The sequence below is a fragment of the Somniosus microcephalus genome, chromosome 3, assembly GCF_052327205.1.
Source record: "Somniosus microcephalus isolate GS21.2 chromosome 3, FLI_Smic_1.0, whole genome shotgun sequence".
Classification (NCBI taxonomy): domain Eukaryota; kingdom Metazoa; phylum Chordata; class Chondrichthyes; order Squaliformes; family Somniosidae; genus Somniosus; species Somniosus microcephalus.
In genome coordinates this window covers 84,580,794-84,604,647 of record NC_140989.1, presented here as the reverse complement: position 1 = coordinate 84,604,647, position 23,854 = coordinate 84,580,794, and the positions used below count along the sequence as shown (strand labels likewise).

The 23,854-nt window shown below is 44.0% G+C and overlaps 1 protein-coding gene across 1 annotated transcript in view; it reads left to right on the top strand.

Annotated features, from left to right (window-relative positions):
* The window catches only part of LOC147121189 (follicle-stimulating hormone receptor-like), a 330,885-nt gene that overhangs the window by 295,083 nt on the left and 11,948 nt on the right, over positions 1-23,854 (top strand). Inside the window, exons 6-8 of the mRNA XM_085981306.1 lie at positions 3,974-4,051; positions 6,721-6,789; positions 6,930-7,004. Coding sequence (XP_085837432.1) covers positions 3,974-4,051; positions 6,721-6,789; positions 6,930-7,004 — 222 coding nt within the window. The remainder of the gene's footprint in view (positions 1-3,973; positions 4,052-6,720; positions 6,790-6,929; positions 7,005-23,854) is intronic.

Below are 23,854 nucleotides of genomic sequence, written 5' to 3'. Positions count from 1 at the left end.
CTCAGACTCATGAGCACTAATTCCAGACAAGTTCTCCACCTTTTCAGAATCCGTTTCTAAAAATGCTGAATTTCAATGTGATTTGGAACCAACTTGTACAGAGATAGGTATAGTGTTGTCTGCAGCAGTTGTTATCCTGAAACAGGGAACCTTGAGTCTCATCTGTTCTGTAACCTGTAATTACAGCAACTATCCAATGGGACATCTAAGCATTCGTCAATAAAGACATTGGCCCAGAAATTCCGTTCGCAGGCGGAGGGCTGCGATCTGGAAAAATCTGCCCCTGGACCGGAGGGCTCCCGGAAGGCGCAGAGTTCCGTTGCTGGGCCTCTCCAAACTGCCGGTGCGCTGGGCCCACGTATCCCAGAGGCGCAGGCGGTTCGCAGCACCCCTGGGATCACGTGGGCCATGGGGAGCCAATCAGAGAAGGGAATCTCCATTCATACATTTGACAGGAAGACCTGTCAAATATATGAATAGAGATCACCCCCAAAAACATAGTAAAACTTTAAATACATTTTTTAAAAATTGCATTTTTAAAATGACTTTAAATTACATAAATTAAGTATTTTAAACAAAAATTTTATTTTTTGAAAAAAAAAATTAAAGTTTTTAACGGGGCTAAAAATAAACTTACCTTTCTTTAAAGTATTTTTAAATGATAAATCAGTGGAATTTTTTTCAACTCTTATCCTGGTAAAAGTAGGCCTTGCGCCTGCTTTTACCAGGCGCAAGAATTGTAAGTGTTTTCTGTGGGCGGAGGGTCTCCAAAAAGCGGAACTCTCCGCCCGCAGAGGCCCTGCTCCAGGGCAGCCGGAGGATCTGTCAAGAGCTTTCTTGACAGATCGGAAATGCCGGTTTCCAGCGCATGTGCAGTGCATGCCTAAAACCAGCATTTCCGTTGGCCCTACGGGTGAGTACACAGCACATACTCACCCGTAGGGACCGGAATTTTTGCCTCATCAAATATTTGGTGCACAACTCTGAATCATATTAATTTTCATTTAAACTTCACAAATAACTTTGAATTCTTTCAATTTTGTTTAATATTTTAATATTTATCATGAGTATGAAACTATGCACATGGTGAGATATTTAAACTAATAGTGCAAAAGGTAATTAATGGGAAAATAGCATTTACTTTGTAAACGGAACGTTGTCTTACTGAGTATAAATTGACATTGCAGACCATGAAAATGATATACAGGAAACTTTCGATTAACCGGCCCCTAAATAACCGGAAATGTCGGTTAACCGGCAAAATTCAGGAGTAGGTTCAGGTAACTTTTATTACTTTTTTTACTCCATTTGTTGCTGTGCAAGGGTGTAGCTGCAGCTGTTGCTAAGCTACAGAGACGCTTGCAACTTGTGCCGATTGTTCTGAAGCTGTTGCTAAGCAACAGGGTTTGTTGCTTTATACGGAGCTCTCAGCTTCGTATCTTTTACTATAGCGTTCGGTTAGCCGGAATTTTTGATGAACCGGCACCACGTTGGTCCCGTCCGTGCCGGATACCAGAAAGTTTCCTGTAGAATCAAACTTGTTTTTAAAATTCACCTGTCTTTAATTCTGCTGTTCACATATATTTCAATGGTTTCACATGCCTGACCTATTGGATTGTCTAGGCACACTGAATATTGGAAAAGCGGGCGGAGAGAAGAGCCCATCCGATTTCCCATCGATTCATTTAAATGAGGTCTCCATTATGGGTGCAGACTCCTCCCTGACCGATATTCTTTTATTCACTAGACCCAAATGAATCAATAGCCCCAGGGGCAGGGACTGGGAAATCTGTCCCATTCAGCCACTGTCATGCACACTCTATAAGGTAAATTTAATGTATCCAGTGGGAGGCTGTGCTTGAAGGGAGCACAGTAGGGCAGTAACTGCCTCACCCTGGCTCTCTGATCCATGCTCCCTTTGAGTCCTAGTTCCACTGGAAATACAGGAGCACTGCATTTGCCCTTATATACACACATTGACACCTGTTGCCCAATGTTCAACATGTCTCTCTATTCTTATATGCAGTCTATTCATGTCCATGCATTCTACTTTGGTTTCCATTACGAATACTCTCTTTCATAGTGGTGACTGGAACCATAAAGATGCAGATGGAGCAGATGCATATAACTCTTGATGTACCCTGTTCTCCCAGTCTTTCCTTCCCTGGGTGAGATGTTGTGCTTCTGTAAGTGTACCGGTTGACAACTGAATTGAGAAATTCATTTTTAAACTAATTAGACACATGCAACATGGATTTATATCAAGATTGAAGCCATCCTGTTCAGTTCTATCCAGCAGCTACATGCCTCTGGCACTGGCTCCATCGCCCGTTCTGGGGGTCTGTTCAGTTGAGCCCAATGGTCTATAGGCTTGCTGTTCTGTTGGACCTTGAACTGAGATAGTTTCAATTGTTTGCACCACTTTCAAGGTGCATCTGCTGAAACACTCTGCTGCTCATTTCCACATCTAGTCTCTCAGCAATAATACGTTCATCCTCCTCTGAAATACTGCTTGCTTACACCTCAATTCCACCACTGCACTGTATACCTTCATGTCCACTTCTTAATTTCCTGGTGTACTGCTCGCTCCACCCCTCCATGCTCCTCTTGCTTGGACCTTCTGCTGTGTCCGAGAAATAAATACTGCTGTGGACAGAAATCCTCACCGAGAGTTTTGTGACATCCACAGTCCTCATCCTGCGCAGCTATCACAAGAATTCCCAACCACATCATTCCCCGAGTGGTAGGAGCAGGGAGCAACACTGCAAGGGGAAGGAAAGTGTCAGTGGGAACTAAAGGGGCAGGTGTGGCTGAAAGATGCCACTGTGAACCAAGGGGAGAGTGATGGGATAAAAAATTATTACAATTTGCCTTATCTGAGGAAGGATGTTCTTGCCATGGAGAGAGTGCAGCGAAGATTCACCAGGCTGATACCTGGGATGGCAGGAATGACGTATGAGGAGAGATTGGATCGATTGGGCTTGTACTCACTGGAGTTTAGAAGAATGAGAGGGGATCTCATTGAAACTTATAAAATTCTAACAGGACTAGACAGACTAGATGCAGGAAGGATGTTCCCGATGGTCGGGGAGTCCAGAACCAGGGGTCACAGTCTAAGGATAAGGGGTAAGCCATTTAGGACAGAGATGAGGAGGAATTTCTTCACCCAGAGAGTGGTGAACCTGTGGAATTCTCTACCAAAGAAGACAGCAGAGGCCAATTCATTAAATATATTCAAGAAGGAGTTAGATATATTTCTTAAGGCGAAAGGGTTCAAGGGATATGGGGAGAAGGCAGGAACAGGGTACTGAATTTGGATGATCAGCCTTGATCTCATTGAATGGCAGAGCAGGCTCGAGGGGCCGAATGGCCTACTCCTGCTCCTATCTTCTATGTTTCTATTAATTTAACAAACAGGTTTAGTAACAGAGAGTACCAATAGATTTCCACAATATCCCACAATTCCTCCACAAGAAATAAGGGAAAATCCCCGCCATTCCTTTTTTTTAATGCTGCAACATTAACTTGTCTATTCTCTCTTGACTCTTTGAGTGCTTCCAGCATTATTTCAGATTTCCAGCATTTGCAGTTTTCTGCTTTATGTTTAATCAAAAAGCAATAGGATTTCTCACTTAGCTCATTTGTAACATGAAGAGCTATGTCTTTGAGATAAAAATGCCTCTTAGGAATGACATCATTGCATTTGATTAACGTGCAATGAGTAATGTGTACTCAAGAGTACAAATCAAGTGTTAGTCAGTCTTGGAACCTGAAGAGATGACTATGATGTTGTGAAGAAATGATGCGTTAACCACAATTGCATAAGCTTTTGGTTCAGATCAAGCCCTCATTAATCACTTACCCTTGTGTAGGTAAGATTCTAAACCTGATAATAAAGGGAATTCATGCACTGAATTCATATACAAATTTAAGTTCTACAAAAATAGACTCAAACACTGTCTGTTTCCTTTAGTGAATTTCGAGACAACATAAACATGCAAGTCATACCATCTTACGCTTTCCAGGGATTAAGCACTGGAACATTAAATATGTAAGTACACACCAACTAATTAGACAAGTCAGCTCTTCCTGTAATAAAAACAGAAATTGTTAGAAATGTAAGGTAGGCTAATAAGTATCTGAAAGAGAAACATAGATGTAATCCTTTATCAGAATTCCCAAAACATTAGCCTATCTTTTTTTCAGATACTGAATGACCTGCTGTGTATTACTAGTATTTTCTGGGTTTTTTGGTCTGGAATTTCCTGGAACATTTTGGTGCAACTACTGTGTATGAGCAGTGTTGTGCTGCTTTTTCTGAGGAAATTTGCATGTAACTGATTTACACCGGTTTGGCATGAAAACATCACTATGCGTGAATTGCTTCAATCCGCTTCCAAGTTGCATCTGCCAAAACCCTCTTCTGCTCATTTCCATAGCTCCGCCCTCATGCAAAAGATTAACTCAAGTAAATTTCCTGGATTTACGCAAATAATATGCTAGCATAATTTTATGCAGAAAAATGTAGCCACAGCACAGCCTGAAGTCACCGAATGGGCATAATAATGGAAGAGTAAGAGAGCAGCAGAGACAGGCACCATGGCAGAAGGCACTGATAATGAAGTCACTTGCACAGCAACACAATAGCACTCAAAAGTGAAACTACACCTGGTACTGTAGTACTGAATAATTCAGACTTCAACATGCTAACAATGGCTTTTGCCACTATTGTCGGATGATCAAGGGGATATAGACAGGCTAAGTGAGTGGACAAGAACATGGCAATAGGAATATAATGTGGAGAAATGTGAAGTTATCCACTTTGGTTGGAAAAATAGAAAAGCAGAGTATTTTTTAAATGGTGAGAGATTGGGAAATATTGGTGTTCAGGGGGACCTGGGTGTCCTTGTGCACGAATCACTGAAAATTAACATGCCGGTACAGCAAGCAATTAGGAAAGCAAATGGTATATTGACCTTTAGGGGAGTTATCTCCAGTGTCCTGGCCAATATTTATCCCTCAACCAACATCACTAAAACAGATTATCTGGTCAGCATCACATTGTTATTTGTGGGAGCTTGCTGTGCACAAATTGGCTGCCATGTTCCCCACATTACTACAGTGACTCCACTTCAAAAATACTTCATTGGCTGTAAAGCATTTTGAGACGTCCGATAGTCGTGAAAGGCGTTATATAAATGCAAGTCTTCTTCTTTATTACAAGAGGATTGTGTATAAGAGTAAAGATGTCTTACTGCAACTATATAAGGCCCTGGTGAGACCACACCTGGAGTATTGTGTACAGTTTTGGTCTCCTTACCTAAGGAAGGATATACGTGCCATAAAGGGAGTGCAATGAAGGTTCACCAGACTGATTCTTGGGATGGGGGGAATTGTCCTATGAGGAGAGATTGAGTAGACTAGGCCTATATTCTCTCGAGTTTAGAAGAATGAGAGGTGATCTCATTGAAACATACAAAATTCTTACAGGGCTTGACAGGATAGATGCAGGGAGGATGTTTCACCTGGCTGGGGAGTCTCGAACACAGGGTCACAGTCTCAGAATAAGGTGTTGGCCATTTAGGACTGAGATGAGGAGAAATTTCTTCACTCAGAGGGTGGTGAATCTTTGGAATTCTCTACCCCAGAGGGCTGTGGAGGCTCAATCGTTGAGTATATTCAAGACAGAGATCGATAGAGTTTTGAATATTAAGGGAATCAAGGGATATGGGGATAGTACAGGAAAGTGGAGATGAGGTAGATCAGCCATGATCTTATTGAATGGCGGAGCAGGCTCGGAGGCCAAATGGCCTACTCCTGCTCCTATTTCTTATGTTCTTATGTTCTTTTGCCCAAATTGACACCATGGTGAAGGTATGCAAATTAATCTTTATTACTGGACATAGCAATGGAGTCTCTGCCTTTTTAGTTGCATTTAGAAATGAGAGGTTAAACCAGAAATAAGTTGGCCTGGTGGTAAAATGTCAGGGGTCTTGACTGGACAATGATGGATTTAACTGAGATTTTTGGCCTGTTTTGGTGGTGCTTGCTAGACTACTAAGTAATCATGAGTGCCCTGTTTCACATTCCACAAATGAAAGTTTCCTGATTTTACAAGAAAACTCCACTAAACAGCAATACAGACACACACAGTAAGTCTGTATTTTCTGAGGAGAAAACACCATTTTAAAAATAACATACATTGGTAGCAAAATGGGCAACTGCACTTGCGCTTGTTTTCCGCCGGTTTTTACATAATTAAGGCAAAAATAAATGAGCTCCACAGGAAATTGTGCCGTGAGTTCCCGTCAGCAAGATCGGTGCAGAAACTGGTGTAAATTTCAGCGTGATTTCTGCGGAAGTGCAATCCAGGAAATTGGAGGACTTTATTTCCGATTTGAAGCATTGCACTTTTTTCTTTTTATCAGCTCTGCATGTGTTCTTCTAAACTTTCACTAAGGCCAATATGGCAAACAGTGTATCGGAATTTTGTTTCAGAAAACAGGGATTGGTTGTTTTGAAAATTTAAATGGAATTTCTGTTTGCAATAAATGATTGTTTCATTTAATGCTTTATCTGTACTATATAGAAATAAAAATGTAATGCATATTGTTTTAGGCCAAAACTTTATTGTGTGTAAAATAAATACCAGAGCTTTTGGCAGCAGGCACAAACACCTAACAATCTTCCATCCCATTTCCCTTTTGTTTCTAAACACAGAAAGCTGATTAACAATGGGCTCATAGAAGTACAAAGTCATGCATTTAATGGAACAGATTTAGATCATCTGTAAGTTGCTGGTTTGGTTTTGTCCAAAAGTCATTATTGTAGTTTAAGAGTTTGTGCTGTTGCAGGATCACACAGCACACGTGTGTCCTTTTGTATGGCGACTGTTCAGGAGCTTTCATGATTTTTGCCTCTTTTCACAGCAATCTCACAGGTAACCAGAATCTACAGAAATTGCATGATGATGTGTTCATGGGAGCAACAGGTCCAACTGTTCTGTAAGTGAAATGTCATTACAACATACATAAACCTGCGAGGGCGGGAATGATGGACATTGGCAGAACTGACTGGCCTCGTCCAACAACAGTTTCAAGTATAAAAATATAAAGAGCAGTGAAGCTAATTTTGATAGAATATTGGCAGGTAATGTTTGTTAGATTGATTGGAGTGAAACTTAACCTGATGTTTTTTTTGAATATTTGTTCAGTAATTCCATGATTGAACTGTCCTCTCCCTCTCAGAAAAGAAATAACAATTTCCTACTTAAATTTCCTTACCGAGTTTAGTTCCGTTCAGCTTGAATTGACTCAATCCTATCAATGTGAAGCAATCCTCTCAATAAGTGCTCTGAGCGACTTTTTGATCAAGAATTTAAATTTCTGACCCCTCCCCCATACCTTTCCTTTATCTCTAAAGTTTTAAATTCGTCAGATGCTTTTTTTTTGTTGATGTACGTTTCTTATTCTTTCTCTTTAGACCCTTCTGTGCTACGAATTATTCCCACAAAGGATGAACAAGTATTCTTCTTAAGTGTCTTTACCCATCATTGTTCAACCAGCCAATAGATGGAATACTACAACCTTACATTTGGACTTGGCTTCCAATGTTCTCTCCCTCTTTGTGGAAAGTTCCTCACCTCTACTAAGCATCTGCGTAAACAGAATCACCTTGTGGCGATTTGTGTGCACTATTCCACACCCTGCCACTTCATGGCTTAGCCCATTGGTGCACCATTTTTTTTATTCGTTCATGGGATGTGGGCATCGCTGGCAAGGCCAGCATTTATTGCCCATCCCTAGTTGCCCTTGAGAATTTAGTATATCAATATAGCCTGTGTATTAAGAAATTAATTTACCAATCTGGCTTTGTCTGACTGTATAGGCTATACTTACTAATTAATTCATCGATATTTTATATCTTCTCTCAGTATTGGTAATTATGCATTACGTTTTACAGCACTTCCTTTACGTTGATGGACAACATTATATCAACATTGTTAGCAGATGGGGGTCTGATTTTGCTGTGACCCCTTTCATTGGACTAGAGTCAGGTGGAGCAAGCCGTGCCAGATGTCCAATGAAAGTGGTCAGAGGCCCAAACCATTCTGATGGATGGGTCTCATTATTATTTTCACGGCAAGCTGCTCACCATTCGAGGGGTTGGGGGTGGAGGGTGGGGTGGGGGAGGTGTGGGAAATCCAACGCCTCCTTTGTGGAGCTGAGCCGATAATGTAAGATAAATGAAGATGGTGACGACCCCAAGGAGGCCCGAGCATTGGCTGGATCAATTTTTGGGGGACCTGGAGAAGCATTGATGCTGCTCCTGGCCCCAACTTTCGAGCGGCTTCTGGTGGTCCATTTAAGGACAGCGGATTAGGCCGCTCTACATCCAGGACCACTGGGCGGAGCACGTGCCACCTATCTGAAGACTCCAATCAAAATGGCAGCAGATGAAACAACAGCAGAAACAAGATGACAATTCTGCACTCTGATTTTACGTGAGCTACTGCCCCATTCCTGCCCCAAAATGGGGATGAGAATCAAAGTCATAGTTGGCATTTTACTCTCAAAAACAAAATAGGAAAGGTAGGGCAGAGAACTGACACAAATACATGTTACAGTATTTCAAATCACAGTTTCATGCCATCTTTTACATTATACTAATCAGTTCTGTCTCTTTCTGTTTACTGTAGTTTAGGGTTGATCTTCCTGCTCTCCTCTGCTGTAGCACTGGACAGGCCCAGCTGCAAGCAGATTTGGTGTTCTGAGCCATTAACATGGTCCAGTTGCACCCCTAGCACTGGCCCATCCATCCGGCAAGGATGAGACATGGAACTCAGCTGCATGCAGGTCATGGAAAAGCAGGTTTGATGACCAGGTCTTAGAAGCACTTACCCAAGAAAATCAGGGAATGGAGGGAAATCCGTTATGGTACAAATTAAACGATCCCTGGAATTGCCTGTTGTAACCGATTTGGAAGCAGATTGCACACTGGGTGTAAGCTGTGACAAGAACCCAATGAAGCTGGAAAGATGTGAGGAAGAAAATGGCTGCTCTGCAGAAGTGGTTAAGGTAAGCCTGAAGTACTGTTTGAAAAGTCTAGTACCCACAACAAAGTACAACCTCTGAACTTGTAATCCATTGTGCTGAACCATGGTAGCCAGTAATACAAGGTTAACTTGTAGAGGACTGCTAAGAGAGAAACCGTGCACTGAATGCCTACTCTGTATGACCATACGTCAGCATAGGAGAAATACAATGAGCAACTGTAAAAACCAAATTGCAAACACTACAAAAAGCCCTAAAGGGGATTCATACAAAAATTTTTTGTCAGCCAAGCCAGTTGCATGTTACATGTTCATTTGGGGTCAGACAGAATGGCCTTGAGAATGGGCAGCTGCATGAACTCTCTGTGCTACATAAACTACTTGGTTACTTGAAGGACAAGATTGTACATAATAGAAGGGAGCAGACATAAATTGGAGAATATCTCAGGCAGTACAAGCTCTTGGCTCCTTTTGAAGCCATCACCCCCCAGTCACCATAAGGCACCAGCGCAGCAAAGGAGTAGGGGATGAAGCAGGAGGCTTCTCCAGGCTCAGAGCTATACTATCAAGAACCTGTCGCATTTTGCAGTCCTACTCAGTCACTAAGATACAGACACATAGGGCTGAATTTTGCCGGCGCCCAGAGGGCGGCTTCGGAGGCGGGTCCACTGTCAGAATAGCAAAGATTGACAATCAGTAGGGAAACCATAGAAACATAGAAACATAGAAGATAGGAGCAGGAGTAGGCCATTCGGCCCTTCGAGCCTGCTCCGCCATTCAATGAGATCATGGCTGATCATCCAAATTCAGTACCCTGTCCCTGCCTTCACCCCATATCCCTTGATCCCTTTAGCCTCAAGAAATATATCCAACTTTTTCTTGAATATATTTAATGAACTGGCCTCCACCGCCCTCTGTGGCAGAGAATTCCACAGGTTCACCACTCTCTGGGTGAAGAAATGCCTCCTCATTTCAGTCCTAAATGGCTTACCCCTTATCCTTAGACTATGACCCCTGGTTCTGGACTCCCCGGCCATCCGAAACATCCTTCCTGCATCTAGTCTGTCCAGACCTGACAGAATTTTATAGGTTTCGATGAGATCCCCTCTCAATCTTCTAAACTCCAGTGAGTATAAGCCCAATCGACACAATCTCTCCTCGTACGTAATTCCTGCCATCCCAGGTATCAGCCTGGTGAATCTTCGCTGCACTCCCTCCATGGCAAGAACGTCCTTCCTCAGGTAAGGTGACCAAAACTGCACACAATACTCAAGGTGCGGTCTCACCAAGGCCCTGTACAACTGTAGCAAGACATCCTTGTTCCTGTACTCGAACCCTCTTGCTACGAAGGCCAACATACCATTTGCCTTCTTAACCGCCTGCTGCACCTGCATGCTTACCTTCAGCGACTGGTGCACAATAACACCCAGGTCTCTTTGCACTTCCCCTTCTCCCAATCTATTGCCATTCAAATAATAATCTGCCTTCCTGTTTTTGCCACCAAAGTGGATAACCTCACATTTATCCACATTATAGTGCATTTGCCATGTTTCTGCCCAATCACCCAACCTGTCCAAATCGTACTGGAGTTTCCCGACATCCTCCTCGCAGCTTACCCTCCCGCCCAGCTTTGTGTCGTCTGCAAATTTGGAGATATTACATCCAATTCCCTCATCCAGATCATTAATATATATTGTGAACAGCTGGGGTCCTAGGACCGATCCTTGCGGTACCCCACTAGTCACTGCCTGCCACTCGGAAAATGACCCATTTATTCCAACTCTTTGCTTTCTGTCCGCCAACCAGTTCTCTATCCAAGTCAATACCTTGCCCCCAATCCCATGTGCCTTAATTTTGCATGCTAATCTCTTGTGTGGGACCTTATCGAAAGCCTTCTGAAAGTCCAAATACACCACATCCACTGGTTCTCCCTTATCTATTTTACCAGTTACATCCTCAAAAAATTCCAGTAGATTAGTCAAGCATGATTTACCTTTTGTAAATCCATTTTGACTTTGTCCGATCCTGTCACTGCTTTCCAAGTGCTCTGCTATTACATCTTTTATAATAGACTCCAGCATTTTTCCCACTACCGATGTCAGGCTTACCGGTCTATAATTCCCCGCTTTTTCTCTACCACCTTTTTTGGATAGTGGGGTAACATTAGCTACCCTCCAATCCATGGGTTCCGTTCCAGAGTCTTATCGAGTTCTGGAAGATGATCAGTAGTGCATCTACTATCTCTAGGGCCACTTCCTTAAGTACCCTGGGATGTAGACCATCAGGCCCTGGGGATTTATCGGCCCTCAGTCCCATCAATTTTCCTAACACCATTTTCCTACAAATACTGATTTCTTTCAGTTCCTCGCTTTCATCAGACCCTATGTTCCCCAGCATCTCTGGGAGGTTATTTGTGTCCTCCTTTGTGAAGACAGAACCAAAGTATGTATTTAGTTGGTCTGCCATTTCCTTGTTTCCCATTATAAATTCCCCCGATTCTGACTGCAAGGGACCTACGCTTGACTTCACTTATCTTTTTCTCTTCACATATCTATAAAAGCTTTTACAGTCAGTTTTTATGTTCCCTGCTAGCTTACTCTCATATTCTATTTTCCCTTTCTTAATTAATCCCTTTGTCCTCCTTTGTTGACTCCTAAACTGCTCCCAATCCTCAGGATTATTGCTTTTTCTAGCCAATTTATATGTCCTCTCCTTAGATCTTATGCTATCCCTAATTTCCCTTGTACTGGGATGAACAAATTCTGTAGCTCATCCATTTGGTCTTTGAATGTTTGCCATTGCCTTTCCACCGTCAACCCTTTGAGCGCCATTCCCCACTCAATCCTGCACAACTCGCTCCTCAGACCATCGTAGTTTCCTTTATTTAAATTGAGGACCCTTGTCTCTGAGTCAACTACTTCATTCTCCATCTTAATGAAGAATTCGATCATATTATGATCGCTCTGACCCAAGGGGCCTCGTACAACAAGATTGCTAATTAATCCTTTCTCGTTGCATAATACCCAGTCTAAGATGGCCTGATCTCTGGTTGGTTCCTCGACATATTAGTCCAGGAAACCATCCCGTAAACACTCAAGGAATTCCTCCTCCACAGTATTGTTACTAATTTGGTTGGCCCAATCTATATGTAGGTTAAAGTCACCCATGATGACTGCTGTGCCCTTATTGCACGCTTCTTTAATTTCCCTTTTAATGCCATCCCCAACCTCCCTCCGCCTTACTGTTTGGAGGTCTATATACCACTCCCACTAATGTTTTCTTCCCCTTAGTATTTCTCAATTCTACCCATACAGATTCCTCATCATCAGAGCTAATATCCTTCATTACAATTGTATTAATCCCTTCTTTAACCAGTAAAGCTACCCCACCTCCCTTTGCTTTTTGCCTATCTTTCCTGAATATCGAATACCCCTAGATGTTGAGTTCCCAGTCTTGGCCATCCTTGAGCCACGTTTCCGTAATCCCAACCAAATCATATTCGTTTACCTCTATTTGCACAGCCAATTCATCCGCCTTATTACAAATGCTCCTCGCATTAAGACACAAAGCCTTCAGGCTTGTTTTTTTAACGCTCTTAGACCTATTAGAATTATTATTTACTGTGGCCACGTTTGATTTAAACCGTTGATTTCTCTGACTGCCATTTTTGTTTTTCTCCTTCCTATCTTTTGCTTTGATCCCTGTTTTCCTTTCCTCTGTCTCTCTGCTCAGGTTCCCAACCCCCTGCCATTTTAGTTTAAACCCCCCCGAACAGTGCTAGCAAACCCGCTGTCAACCTGCCTCCACGTGAGTCTTCCAGGTGTTGGGTCTGTCAGCGCTGAACAGACCCAACATCAAGCGGCGGGGGAGGCAATTCACATCATCGAATGGGTTGTTAACATCCAATTAACTGTTATTTTAAGCCTACATTTCGATTTTACATGCTCCCCTATGGGTTACCCGTTGTCAGCTCAGCATGTCATGAGTGGATTCAGCATTGAATTATCTCATGACCTGACACATGCCAAAGTTATATGAAAGATCCCATATTACAACTGTTTACTTTCAAAACTCAGAAACTGTTGATTACTGCATTTGGAAGACATATTGAGCTTTCTGCAGCTTGCAAGTGTTTGGAGCCAACGCTCTATCCAGTCCCACTTCAATGGAGCAACCTCTCTCACCATTGAAAGATCGCTTCTGTCATCTCAACCTCACTTGCCATCTATTGAATCAGCATCATTGCCCTTGAAAATACCTCACCTTGGTCCTCAGAATCCCACCAAGATCAGCTCCAACACCAGTATCACCAGGCACACCAGCAGCAACAACAACAACAACACCAGCCTTCTCCGCAATCAACTGATGGTGCACAGGACACAGGGCATTAGCACCCGATCACATTGCTGCCCGGGACACTAGGGATGGCCTCACCATGGCCAGATTTACTTCACTCGACGCTGTACACCCTGGATGCCAAATGATGCACCAGGTTGGCACCATCACACACCAACACCATAAAGCATCCCTACAATGCCCAAGCCATTCCTTTCACACTCATCACCATTGTGGGGGGTACCATTATGTCTCACCGTTCACTGCAACTCACTAAGCCACTTCCAAAGGAACACATAAATCTGTCCAAGAATGCAAAGTGCTGAAAATAAAGGCTTCAATGTTTGACAGCACATTACCAGAAACTTCACATGAACATTGCATAAAACACCCAAGTGCCTACCCTTGTGTGCTGTTAGTTGGTTTGCTTGCAGTAGGATGAGGGTGAGTGTGAGGGGTGGCTAGTGAAATGTGGAAATGATAATGTAGATAGAGAGGGATGGGTGGAGGTGCAAGGTAATTTGGTGTGAGTAAAGATGTGCAGGAGTAGGGTAGGGAAGGCAGAGTGATGTGGATGTGATGAGTGGCACAGCAGGATGAGGTTGAGTGTGGCTTGGCAGTAACATTTCGTGATCTACTGACATCATTGAAAGGTTTGCACCACTTCAGCCTGGTCCTCCTGATGACATCCCTGCTTGTGCCCTCCTTTGCAATGTGCAACCAGGCTGTGTTGATCTCCTGGGGAGGTCTCTTCCACCCATTGTAAGGGAAGAGAATCTCCCTGCATGCTGTGACTCCCTCCATAAGCATATGGAGGGAGTCATGGGAGAGCCTGGGTGCAGCCGTGCACCTTTGTGCAGTGATTGTCAGTGTTTGTAGCACCTCAATGCTGTAGAACACTGACAGCAGAACTGTCAAGATCAATTTGGATATGGCCCCTTTAAGGAAACCGGCTGATGACGCGTCATCAAATGACATCATCAGACCCGCTTCCTTTTAATTGTCTGGGAACCTCGCATGGCAGGATTAACAAGCCCTATTAACGTAAAATCATTCGGAGAGTGCAGGCTGCAGTAGGCAGTGGGCTGGGACCGCGACACTGACACCGACTGCCCCGGACCCACCTCGGTCAGCGAAATCGCGACTGTAGTCCAGCTTCATCCACATACAATATATTGAAATGAAACCACAACTTGTAGGTGCTTATTTGATGCAACAACAAAAACTTGCATTTATATAATGCCTTCAATGTAGTACAGTATAATGTCCCAAGGCACTTCATTGGAGCATTATCAGAAAAATGTTCTCTTCTGTTTTTTCAGGCCTGGAATAACATCTCAGCTGCTGTACTTGAGCAAACCATCACCTCACAGCACTTTGCGCCATTCTCACCATCTTTACAAAGAACACAAATAGCTCAAAGTATACAGTGAGTTTGAGCAGCTCAAGGTGAGTGACAGTGCAGTGGTGAGGAGAAGTAAGTAGTGATGACAGCTAAAGAGCAAGAACCTGCTGGCCAAGGCCTAGCATCGTCCCCGTCTCTGCTGCAGCTCCGAGGGACTCAGACCCCACAAGACCTGCCTATAAAAAGAGATTACTGTCTCAGAAGGCCCATCTACAGGAGGCACCTGTGTCTGTGGAAAATAACCTGCAGGGTCAGGTGAGAGCGTTGGAGGAGTCTGCCAGCTGGATAGGCACAGTTACGGATGAAAGGTTGTCTGCAGTCCAGTCTGCTACGGAACTTCTGTGGTATGTGAAATAGAGCACTCACTGATGAAGGTCTGTTGTAGGAAAAATGATTCCTCGGAAACTAGACTTTGAGTAAGAGAGACAACTTTATTAAATGACAGAGCTCTGGGAGAAGAGTCTGCAACCACGCGGTCTGCGAGAGCACCTTCTCCCCGATTGTAGTACGTGCCGAGCTTATATACAATTCCAAGAAGTTGGTTTTAGATCATTTACATTCATCCAATCAATTCGTTTATTACCGCATATCGTTATTTTCCTCCAGTCAGGAGTTTACACACTTGTGTTGCCAATTCTGCCTCTTCAGGTCTTCGTTCCGTCTTGTTCCCCGGTGGAATGTGATTAGTTCGATAATAGTGTATTGATTTCTTTGTGGGTTCAATAACGAGACATTTATGAAAGAGAATGAGTTTTAATCTAAAGTCTGTTCAACTCTTTTATACAGCTTTTACAGGAGACACGATGCTGTGATGCATCTAGAACAAAACTGAAACTAAACTCCACTGCCTTGCTTGTCTCAGTCACATGACCTCTGCTGGTCAGGCACAAGCAATCAATACCTGCAATCATGCTGCTAAGGCATCATAATCGAACAGGCAAATACCATCTCTATTTGCTGATATCATTACATCTCCTTTCCTTAAAACAAAAGTATTTTACTTTTAACTAACAACATGTTTTCTTTGTATTAATCTGCATTTTAACTGTAACACTTAATGAACTTACATTATCATTATCATGATCAAGGTTTTTTAACCTTGCTTTGTGTGTTCACATGAAATATGTCAATACACTAGAACTTGAAGAAAGAATAAGATAACATTACTTCCTTCTATAACAATAGTCCTTAAATTTGCTCAATGAGTCTCTCAGGAGGCTTCACGTGTCTTGAGGATTTTCTGATTGATTGTCCTTGAATCTGAGTTGTTGCCTCAGATGATGGTTTCTCAGCTGTGTGATCAGGTTGTTCAACAGTATCAATCTCTTGACCTGCTGTGGCTGGTCCCATGAGAAGATCTCGACGATTTCTTCTCAGAACAGCACCCTCATCTGTCTGAATGGTGTATGATCTTGGTTGAACTTCACTCAGGACAGTTCCCTTCTGAGTCCATGTGTTTATTTTGTTTTTGAACCTTACTTGGTCACCAGTGTGGAGTTCAGGTAGGTTTTGTGTTCCTCTGTCATAGTAATACTTTTGCTTTTCTTTCTGTTGCTCTTTGAACTTCCTCACTTTCTCCCCCTCTTTTGTTTTCAGGAGGTTCTCCGGGATGGGTAGGTTTGACCTTAGTCGACGTCCCATCAGGAGTTGGGCTGGTGACATACCACACTCGAGCGGCGTTGTGCGGTATACAAGCATGCTTTGGTAGAAGTCAGTTCCACTGTCTTTTGCCTTGTACATCAGTCTTTTCACTGTGTTTGCGGGCTCTCCTGGATCAACAGCTCTGGACAACGTGTCTGCTGTATACATCAGCTTACCCGGTGTGTACGCAACATTCAGTTCATCATAGACTGTCTCTCCTTCGCTTTCCACAACGAGGACTCTCTTTACCAGGTTCAGTCTCTCACAGGCTTTTAAACCTAGTATGGCTTGCACATCCTTTGGCACCACGATTAATGCTAGCGTGTGCTCTCTGTCCTTGTGTGTCACTTTGACAATGCATCTTCCTTTCACTGGTATTTCAGTACCTGAGTATCCTGTCACTTTCACTTTTATTCCATGTATCTTTGGTCTGGGTCTAATTTTCTTAAAATCAGTCTCTGATATCACATTAACTTGTGCTCCAGTATCCAATTTAAATGGAATGTGTATGTCATTCACTTTTAGTGTCAACATCCAGTCTCTTTCTTCTTTTTTGTTTTCAGACACAACATCTACATTGAACTCCTCTATGTCGCTTTCATCTACTGCATGGACCTTGCTTTGTTGCATTTGGTTCTTACAGCAACGGGCATAATGGTTGTTTTTGTTGCAACTATTGCATTTTTTACCATATGCTGGACACTTTTTTGGTGTATGCTGTGTACCGCATCGACTACATGACTTTCGATTGTCCCTTTCATTTTCGTTCGCTGGCCACGCCTCTTTTTTCACATTGGCGCTCTTTTTGTTAAACGGTTTGTATCTGTTCTTTCTCACTGCATCCACGTTGCAGCTTTTGTCACTGAACAGCTCCTTTGCCTGCAATTTCACAGTCTCTGTAGCTCTACACAGTGCTATGGCTTTTCCCAGGTCTAGATCTTGCTCTCTTAGCAGTCTTTCCCTTAGACCATTATCCGGAATACCACACACCAGTCTGTCTTTTATCAGCGAGTCTGTCAGTCCCCCAAATTCACACGATTTGCTTCTGTTTCTCAGTTCAGTCACATACTGATCAATAGTCTCACCCGTTTTCTGTACACATGTGAAAAATCTGTGCCTCTCAAACGTCACGTTACGTTTAGATATGCAGTAGGCCTCAAACTGTTCCATTATTTTATCTAACTTCACTTTGTCTCCATTAGCAGTGAATGTGAAGTTATTATACACCTCCAGCGCTTCATCACCCACGACATGTAAGAACAGTGATGATTTCTTTTTATTACTTTTCTCGTCAGCTCCGATTGCCGCTAAATACAGCCCCACACATTGTTTGAATCTCCTCCAATTTTCAGCCACATTACCTGTCAACTGAAGCGTCGCCGGTGGGTGTAAACCTTCCATTTTTCACTTCGTTAGCTATTCTCCAATGGTAAGCAACGATGTTCTCTTTTGGCTTGCTAATTTGTGGAGAGCTGATTTAACTTCAGATTTTTTCTCTTCTGTTCTCTTTCAGCCACTTCTGACACCATGCATTGATTGCTTTGTGGGTTCAATGACGAGACATTTATGAAAGAGAATGAGTTTTAATCTAAAGTCTGTTCAACTCTTTTGTACAGCTTTTACAGGAGACACGATGCTGTGATGCATCTAGAATGAAACTGAAACTAAACTCCACTGCCTTGCTTGTCTCGGTCACATGACCTCTGCTGGTCAGGCACAAGCAATCAATACCTGCAATCATGCTGCTAAGGCATCATAATCGAACAGGCAAATACCATCTCTATTTGCTGATATCATTACAAATAGGATACAAGTGATTAGTTCGATGATAGGATACCAGTGAACCTTGTTAGTCCTCAGTGATCCAATTAGTCCCAGTCAGGACACGAGACGAACTTTGTTCCAGCCATGCGTAAGCGTGGCATGTCTCACTGTGCAGTGATTCAATTAGTCCCAGTCAGCGAATTTGTTGTTTGTGTCTTTTCCAGCAAAATCTTGTCCAGCAATCTTGTCCAGCAAAATTTTATTCTAACAATCCCTCCTCTTGGTCCTGGAGCACGATTCATTTGCTCCCAGATGACCATCCTCGGTCCCCCTTTCGTCAGTGCTTACAGCCATTGGCTTATGTCCGGGGGTTCGGTTGTTCCTTCGACAGTGTCGTATTGGTGATCTTCGTCCCTTGGTGGCAGGTTGGTGTGTTCCTCCTCAATAGAGGCGATCGGCATCACGGTTTTCATAGCAGTTTGGCAACACAACTTTATAAGGCTCAGCGCACAACACATCAACATACAAATTACAACTATTATTATTATCCCTTGCATCATCCACGCTCCCCACCCGGTTTTCCCTAGCAACCAATCAAGCCACCCTGTGCTTGTGGGTTGATGGAGCTTCTTTATTTCTTCTTGGATATGATTTGCTAGGCTCGTGATATTCTCGGAGCTATCTGGGACATATGTACAGCAGTCTGTCCCGATCAGGGCACAGGTGCCTCCTTGCGCCGCCAACAGATAATCTAGGGCTATCCTATTCTGTAAGGCGGTGGTCCGGATCGCCACCATTTCGGCACTCATTTCTCTCAGGGACTCAGCCGTATCGTTGGCTATTTGTTCGAGCACTGCTGCCATGTTTATGGATTCCCTTGCTATTTTTCCTGTTCCGTACCAGGGGGAATGCTATAGCCCAGAATCTTTCGGTTTCCGTAATAGCTCTCTTAACACGCTTGGCTGGTTGCCATAACGACTGGTACCCGTAGTGGTGGGTTAGGGAGGATAAATAATGGATGTATGGTACTACGTATCCTATATAGCATGACCCAGTCCAGGTTCGTGGAAGCCATGGATGCGCCTTATATCCGCAAATGAAATAGGTATTATTATAGGCCTCAAATTTGTTCCAAAGTTGGTACATGATCCCAGGTATTCCCCTCCAGGGTAGATTGCTAGTCCGGTTTAGCACTTCGGATAAATTAAACGTTCCCATGTAGGGCCATTCTAGGGCACCTGGTGGTTTAGTACTGGTTTTGGTTAAAGTGTAATTATACTTGCACTTACTCCATCCAACCACTAACCCTGTCTCGTCATAGTTTACCAAGCAGACTTCCCCCTCTGCATTGTTTAGTTTTCCCCCTGTGCTGACTAATAGCTCTTCTGGATACCTTCGATTATCGTACTGGGGATGAAACCATCCTTTAAAGTTCGTGGGGTTATACCCTGCCTGTTTCCACTCATGTTCCAGCTGATCTGGATTCAAGCTATTTTGGGTTTGTATGGTATCCTCCTTATTCCAGGTGGTATTAGAGTATAATAACCACCCTACCATCTCCTCTACCTTAAAGGGGATAGGCCTTAATGGGATTCCTCCCCCCGTATGGGTGGTCACATGGGCGCACACCCAGCAGGAGCTTTGGCCCATTTTTTTCGCATGGACATATGACATATACAGAAAGGTATTTATATGCAATCCTCTCTCTTTACGTAAATGGGGTACCGCGCTTCCCGTGACAATATGAAATAACGCCATTACCCATAATACTCTAAACATGATTAATATATCACTACAGTCCAGTCTTTACAGGAATGTTATGACAAAGGGTATGCAGATCACCTGTAAAACAGATTCAGAAAGTAGCCAGACAGTTGTCTTTATATACTTTCAATTGTGTCCAATGCTTCCATACTCCTTTACCCCTTATGTCTAGACAGGCACAGGTATCCCCACTAATTATGATTTCATATGGCCCACTCCATTTTGGGGCGAACCCTGGTTTGCTGGGCAGAGTTTTCACCATGACTTTACTACCCGCTGAGGGAACATAAGCCGTCATTGTGAGCTCTTGTGCCCGATCCTTGTCCTCCTGATTATCGCGGACATTCTTTCGCATCTCCTTTAATTGAGTGCTAAGTTCCAGAACATATCGTTTTAGTCTATCTTTTAAAGGGCCTACATCGGCCCCACCTGTTATGATGCCTTCTGGCAATTGCATCGCCCTTCCTGTCATCAATTCATAAGGGGTCAAGCCTGTCGTTCGGTTTTCAGTGGCTCGCAGCTTCATTAGGATAATGGGCAATACTTCAGTCCAGGTTTTCCCCGACGTCTGCATTGCCTTTGCCAATGCATTTTTAAGGGTTCGGTTCATTCGTTCCACCATGCCCGAACTTTGAGGGTGGTATGGGATGTGGAATTTTTGTTTAATTCCCATTAATTGGCATACCGTTTTTATGACACTCCCGGTAAAGTGGGTACCTTGATCAGAGTCCATTTGAATTGGTATTCCCCACCTGGGGATTACTTCTTCAGCTAAGACTCGCAATTTCGCGTGGGGAAAGCCTCTACCCAGCGGGTGAATTGGTCTATGACCACGAGGCAGTATGTTTTGCCATGTGACGGTGGAAGGGGACCTGTGAAGTCTATTTGTATATGCTCCCAGGGCCCTTGTGGCCTTGGTTGATGTCCCATTTTGACCTTTATGGGTCGCCCGGGGTTATACTGCGCACAGGTGATACATCGATGGCAGTATCTCGCGATATCTCTTCCCATCCCCTTCCACCACCATTCTTTGCTGAGGCTTCCCATCATCGCTTCTCTCCCTGAGTGTACAAGCCCATGGTGGAGTTCTAATAGCGTATTTTGAATGCACTTGGGGGCCATTACCCTGTTATCCTTTCGCCAGACATTATCGCTTCCCCGCTTTGCGCCTTGTTCTTCCCACGTACCTTTTTCGACGTCGGGGGTGTCCTCATGGAGTTCGTCAATACTTATCTCGTCCTCGGAGCTGCTCACAGTGGCTATTGGTACTTCTTCGATCCTTTCTTGCTCTAGCGCCCTTTGTGCTACTTGGTCCGCAGCCTGGTTCCCCTGGTGATTTAACCAGTCCGGGCTAGTCCGGTCCGGTTCCCTCTGATGTGCCTTAATCTTAATTACTGCTACCTGTTGGGGTTTGTCGCTAGCTTCTAGGAGGGCTTCTATCCTCAGCTGGTGTTTTATGGGATTGCCTCCCGTAGTAATGAATCCCCTCCTACCCCATGCAGTCATATAATCGTGGACCACCCCAAAGGCATACCTACTATCTGTGTAAATGTTCACGATTTTATTCTCTGACAACTCTAGTGCCCTGGTGAGAGCCACTATCTCTGCTACTTGGGCCGATAGGCCTCCATCAATCCGTCCTGACTCTACGGTTTTTAATTCGCCATTAACCACCGCCCACCCCGTTCGGGGCAGCCCATCTATATACTTGCGTGAACCATCTACGTACAACGTCTCTTCCGCTGTCGCTAAAGGGGTGTCTTTTATCCTATCTTCTTCCAGGTTCATATCTACGTCCCCACAGCTGTGGGGCTCCCCAGTTCCCAGTATTCCTTCTGCCGGGTTCTCCCCTGTGTCTCTAACAATGGTTACTGCTTTACTCGGAGGGAGGAGGACGGCCTCCCACTTGGCACGTCTCATGTTCGAGACGGATCTTAATTTCCTGGTATTCAGCATCTCTACCAGAGTGTGTTTAGTGTGCAATATAATGTTTCCTGTCATTACTATCGGCTCACTAACCTTTACTGCCCAAGCCGCACAAGCCAATGCAGCTATGCACCGGGAGAGCCCTGTGACTACCGGTCCCTCCGCTGTGGAATAGTAGGCGACGGGCCTTCTTTTATCCCCACGATCCTGTGTAACTACTGCTGTGTAAAACCCTTCTTCATTGTTGCAATGTATGTGGAAGTCCTTACTCATATCTGGCAGTCCTAGCCCTGGGGCTGATACTAGCTCAGACTTTAGTTGAGTATAAGCTTCCTCTTGTTCCGGTCCCCAATCTATCGGTTCCAACGTGGGTTTACCCCCTTTCACTAATCTTTGTATAGGTTCTGCTAATTTAGCGAACCCCGGGATAAAATTTCGACTCTAATTAAAGAGCCCCAGTACCTTCCTGACTCCTCGTACTGTTACGGGTCTCGGCATGCCCTGGACAGCGTGTTTCCTGTCCTGTGACATTTCTTTAAGTCCTTGGGAGATTAGATGTCCCAGGCATAGGACCTGAGTTTTTCCTATCTGTGCTTTTTTAGGGCTTACCTTGAGGCCCTAGGGCCTCTAGGGCCCTTAGTACTAAATATAGGGTTGCCAGATGGTCTGCCTTCGTTTCCGAGGCTATTAGTATGTCATCGACGTACTGCAAAATAGTGCTTCCTTTAGGTACTTCTATCTGTTTTAGGATATCACTCATGACACGGTGAAAAATAGCTGGGCTATCATGGAATCCCTGTGGCAATCGGGTCCACGTATATTGTTTATCCCCTACTGTGAATGCAAATTTCTCTTGTGATTCCGGATCTAATGGGAGCGCCCAGAGTCCGTTAGCTATGTCTAAAACGGTGAATATCTTCTGTTCAGGGGATAGCCCATTCAAAATTGTTGAGGGGCTGGCAACGATGGGGTGTAATTTAGGAGTGACCCTGTTGAGGGCCGTATAGTCTATAGCCAACCTATAGCTCCCATCAGGTTTCTCTACTGGCCATGTGGGGGAATTAGTAGTGCTCGTGGTTTCCCTTAGGATACCCCTTTCTACTAGCCCCTTCACTATGTCCACGACTGCCTTCCTGGCCTCCGCCTTTATTGGGTACTGGCAGTGGGATTTGTGTTCTGGTCCGGGAATCTTAATAGGGTCGATACTAGCTTTTCCTGTATCTAACTTTGTTTCAGCCCATACCCCAATCACGGAATCACAAATGGCTCCGTATCCTCCCGTATCTTCGTGCCAGTCCCTGGTAGTTACGGCGGCCACCTCAAGGGTGCCAGTGTTATTTGCCAGTTGTCTAATCTTTTCCTTACGGCCATCTGCCTTTGGCCCTGTTAACCTTCCTTTGCCACAATCAATTATTGCTTTGTACTCCCTCATTATATCATTACCTAATATTGTACCTTCATTATTTTTACACACATAGAATTTCATGGGGAGGTATATATTATCGATTTCCACCAGCTGCGTGGTGCTCAAGTGAGCTGGCACTTTAGTGCCATTGAGTCCTCGCAGGAGTATTGACTTACTAGTCATGGGGAGGGGGAGGTTAGTGACGGAAACTGATGCACCTGTGTCCACCAGCATTTCACATTGTCGGCCCCCTACTAGTGCAGACACATAAATTCTCCCCTCCCTTTTACCTTTTATGGGGGCCACCGGACATCAACTACTACGCTTATATTCCTGCCATTCCTTATATTCTTCGGCGGTTAGGGTGTTTTGCCCCTCACTAGGCCTGCCGTGTTTTCCGTAACAGGCGGCCTCTAGGTGCCCCCATTTTCCGCAATAATTGCACTGTTTGTCAACTTTCTTCCCTTTGCATTCTTTTGCAAAGTGGCCCCTCTTTCCACAGTTGTGGCATGGTCCTTTCTTGGGTCGGGTTCCAGATTCCCAATTAGTCACAGCTGCTACC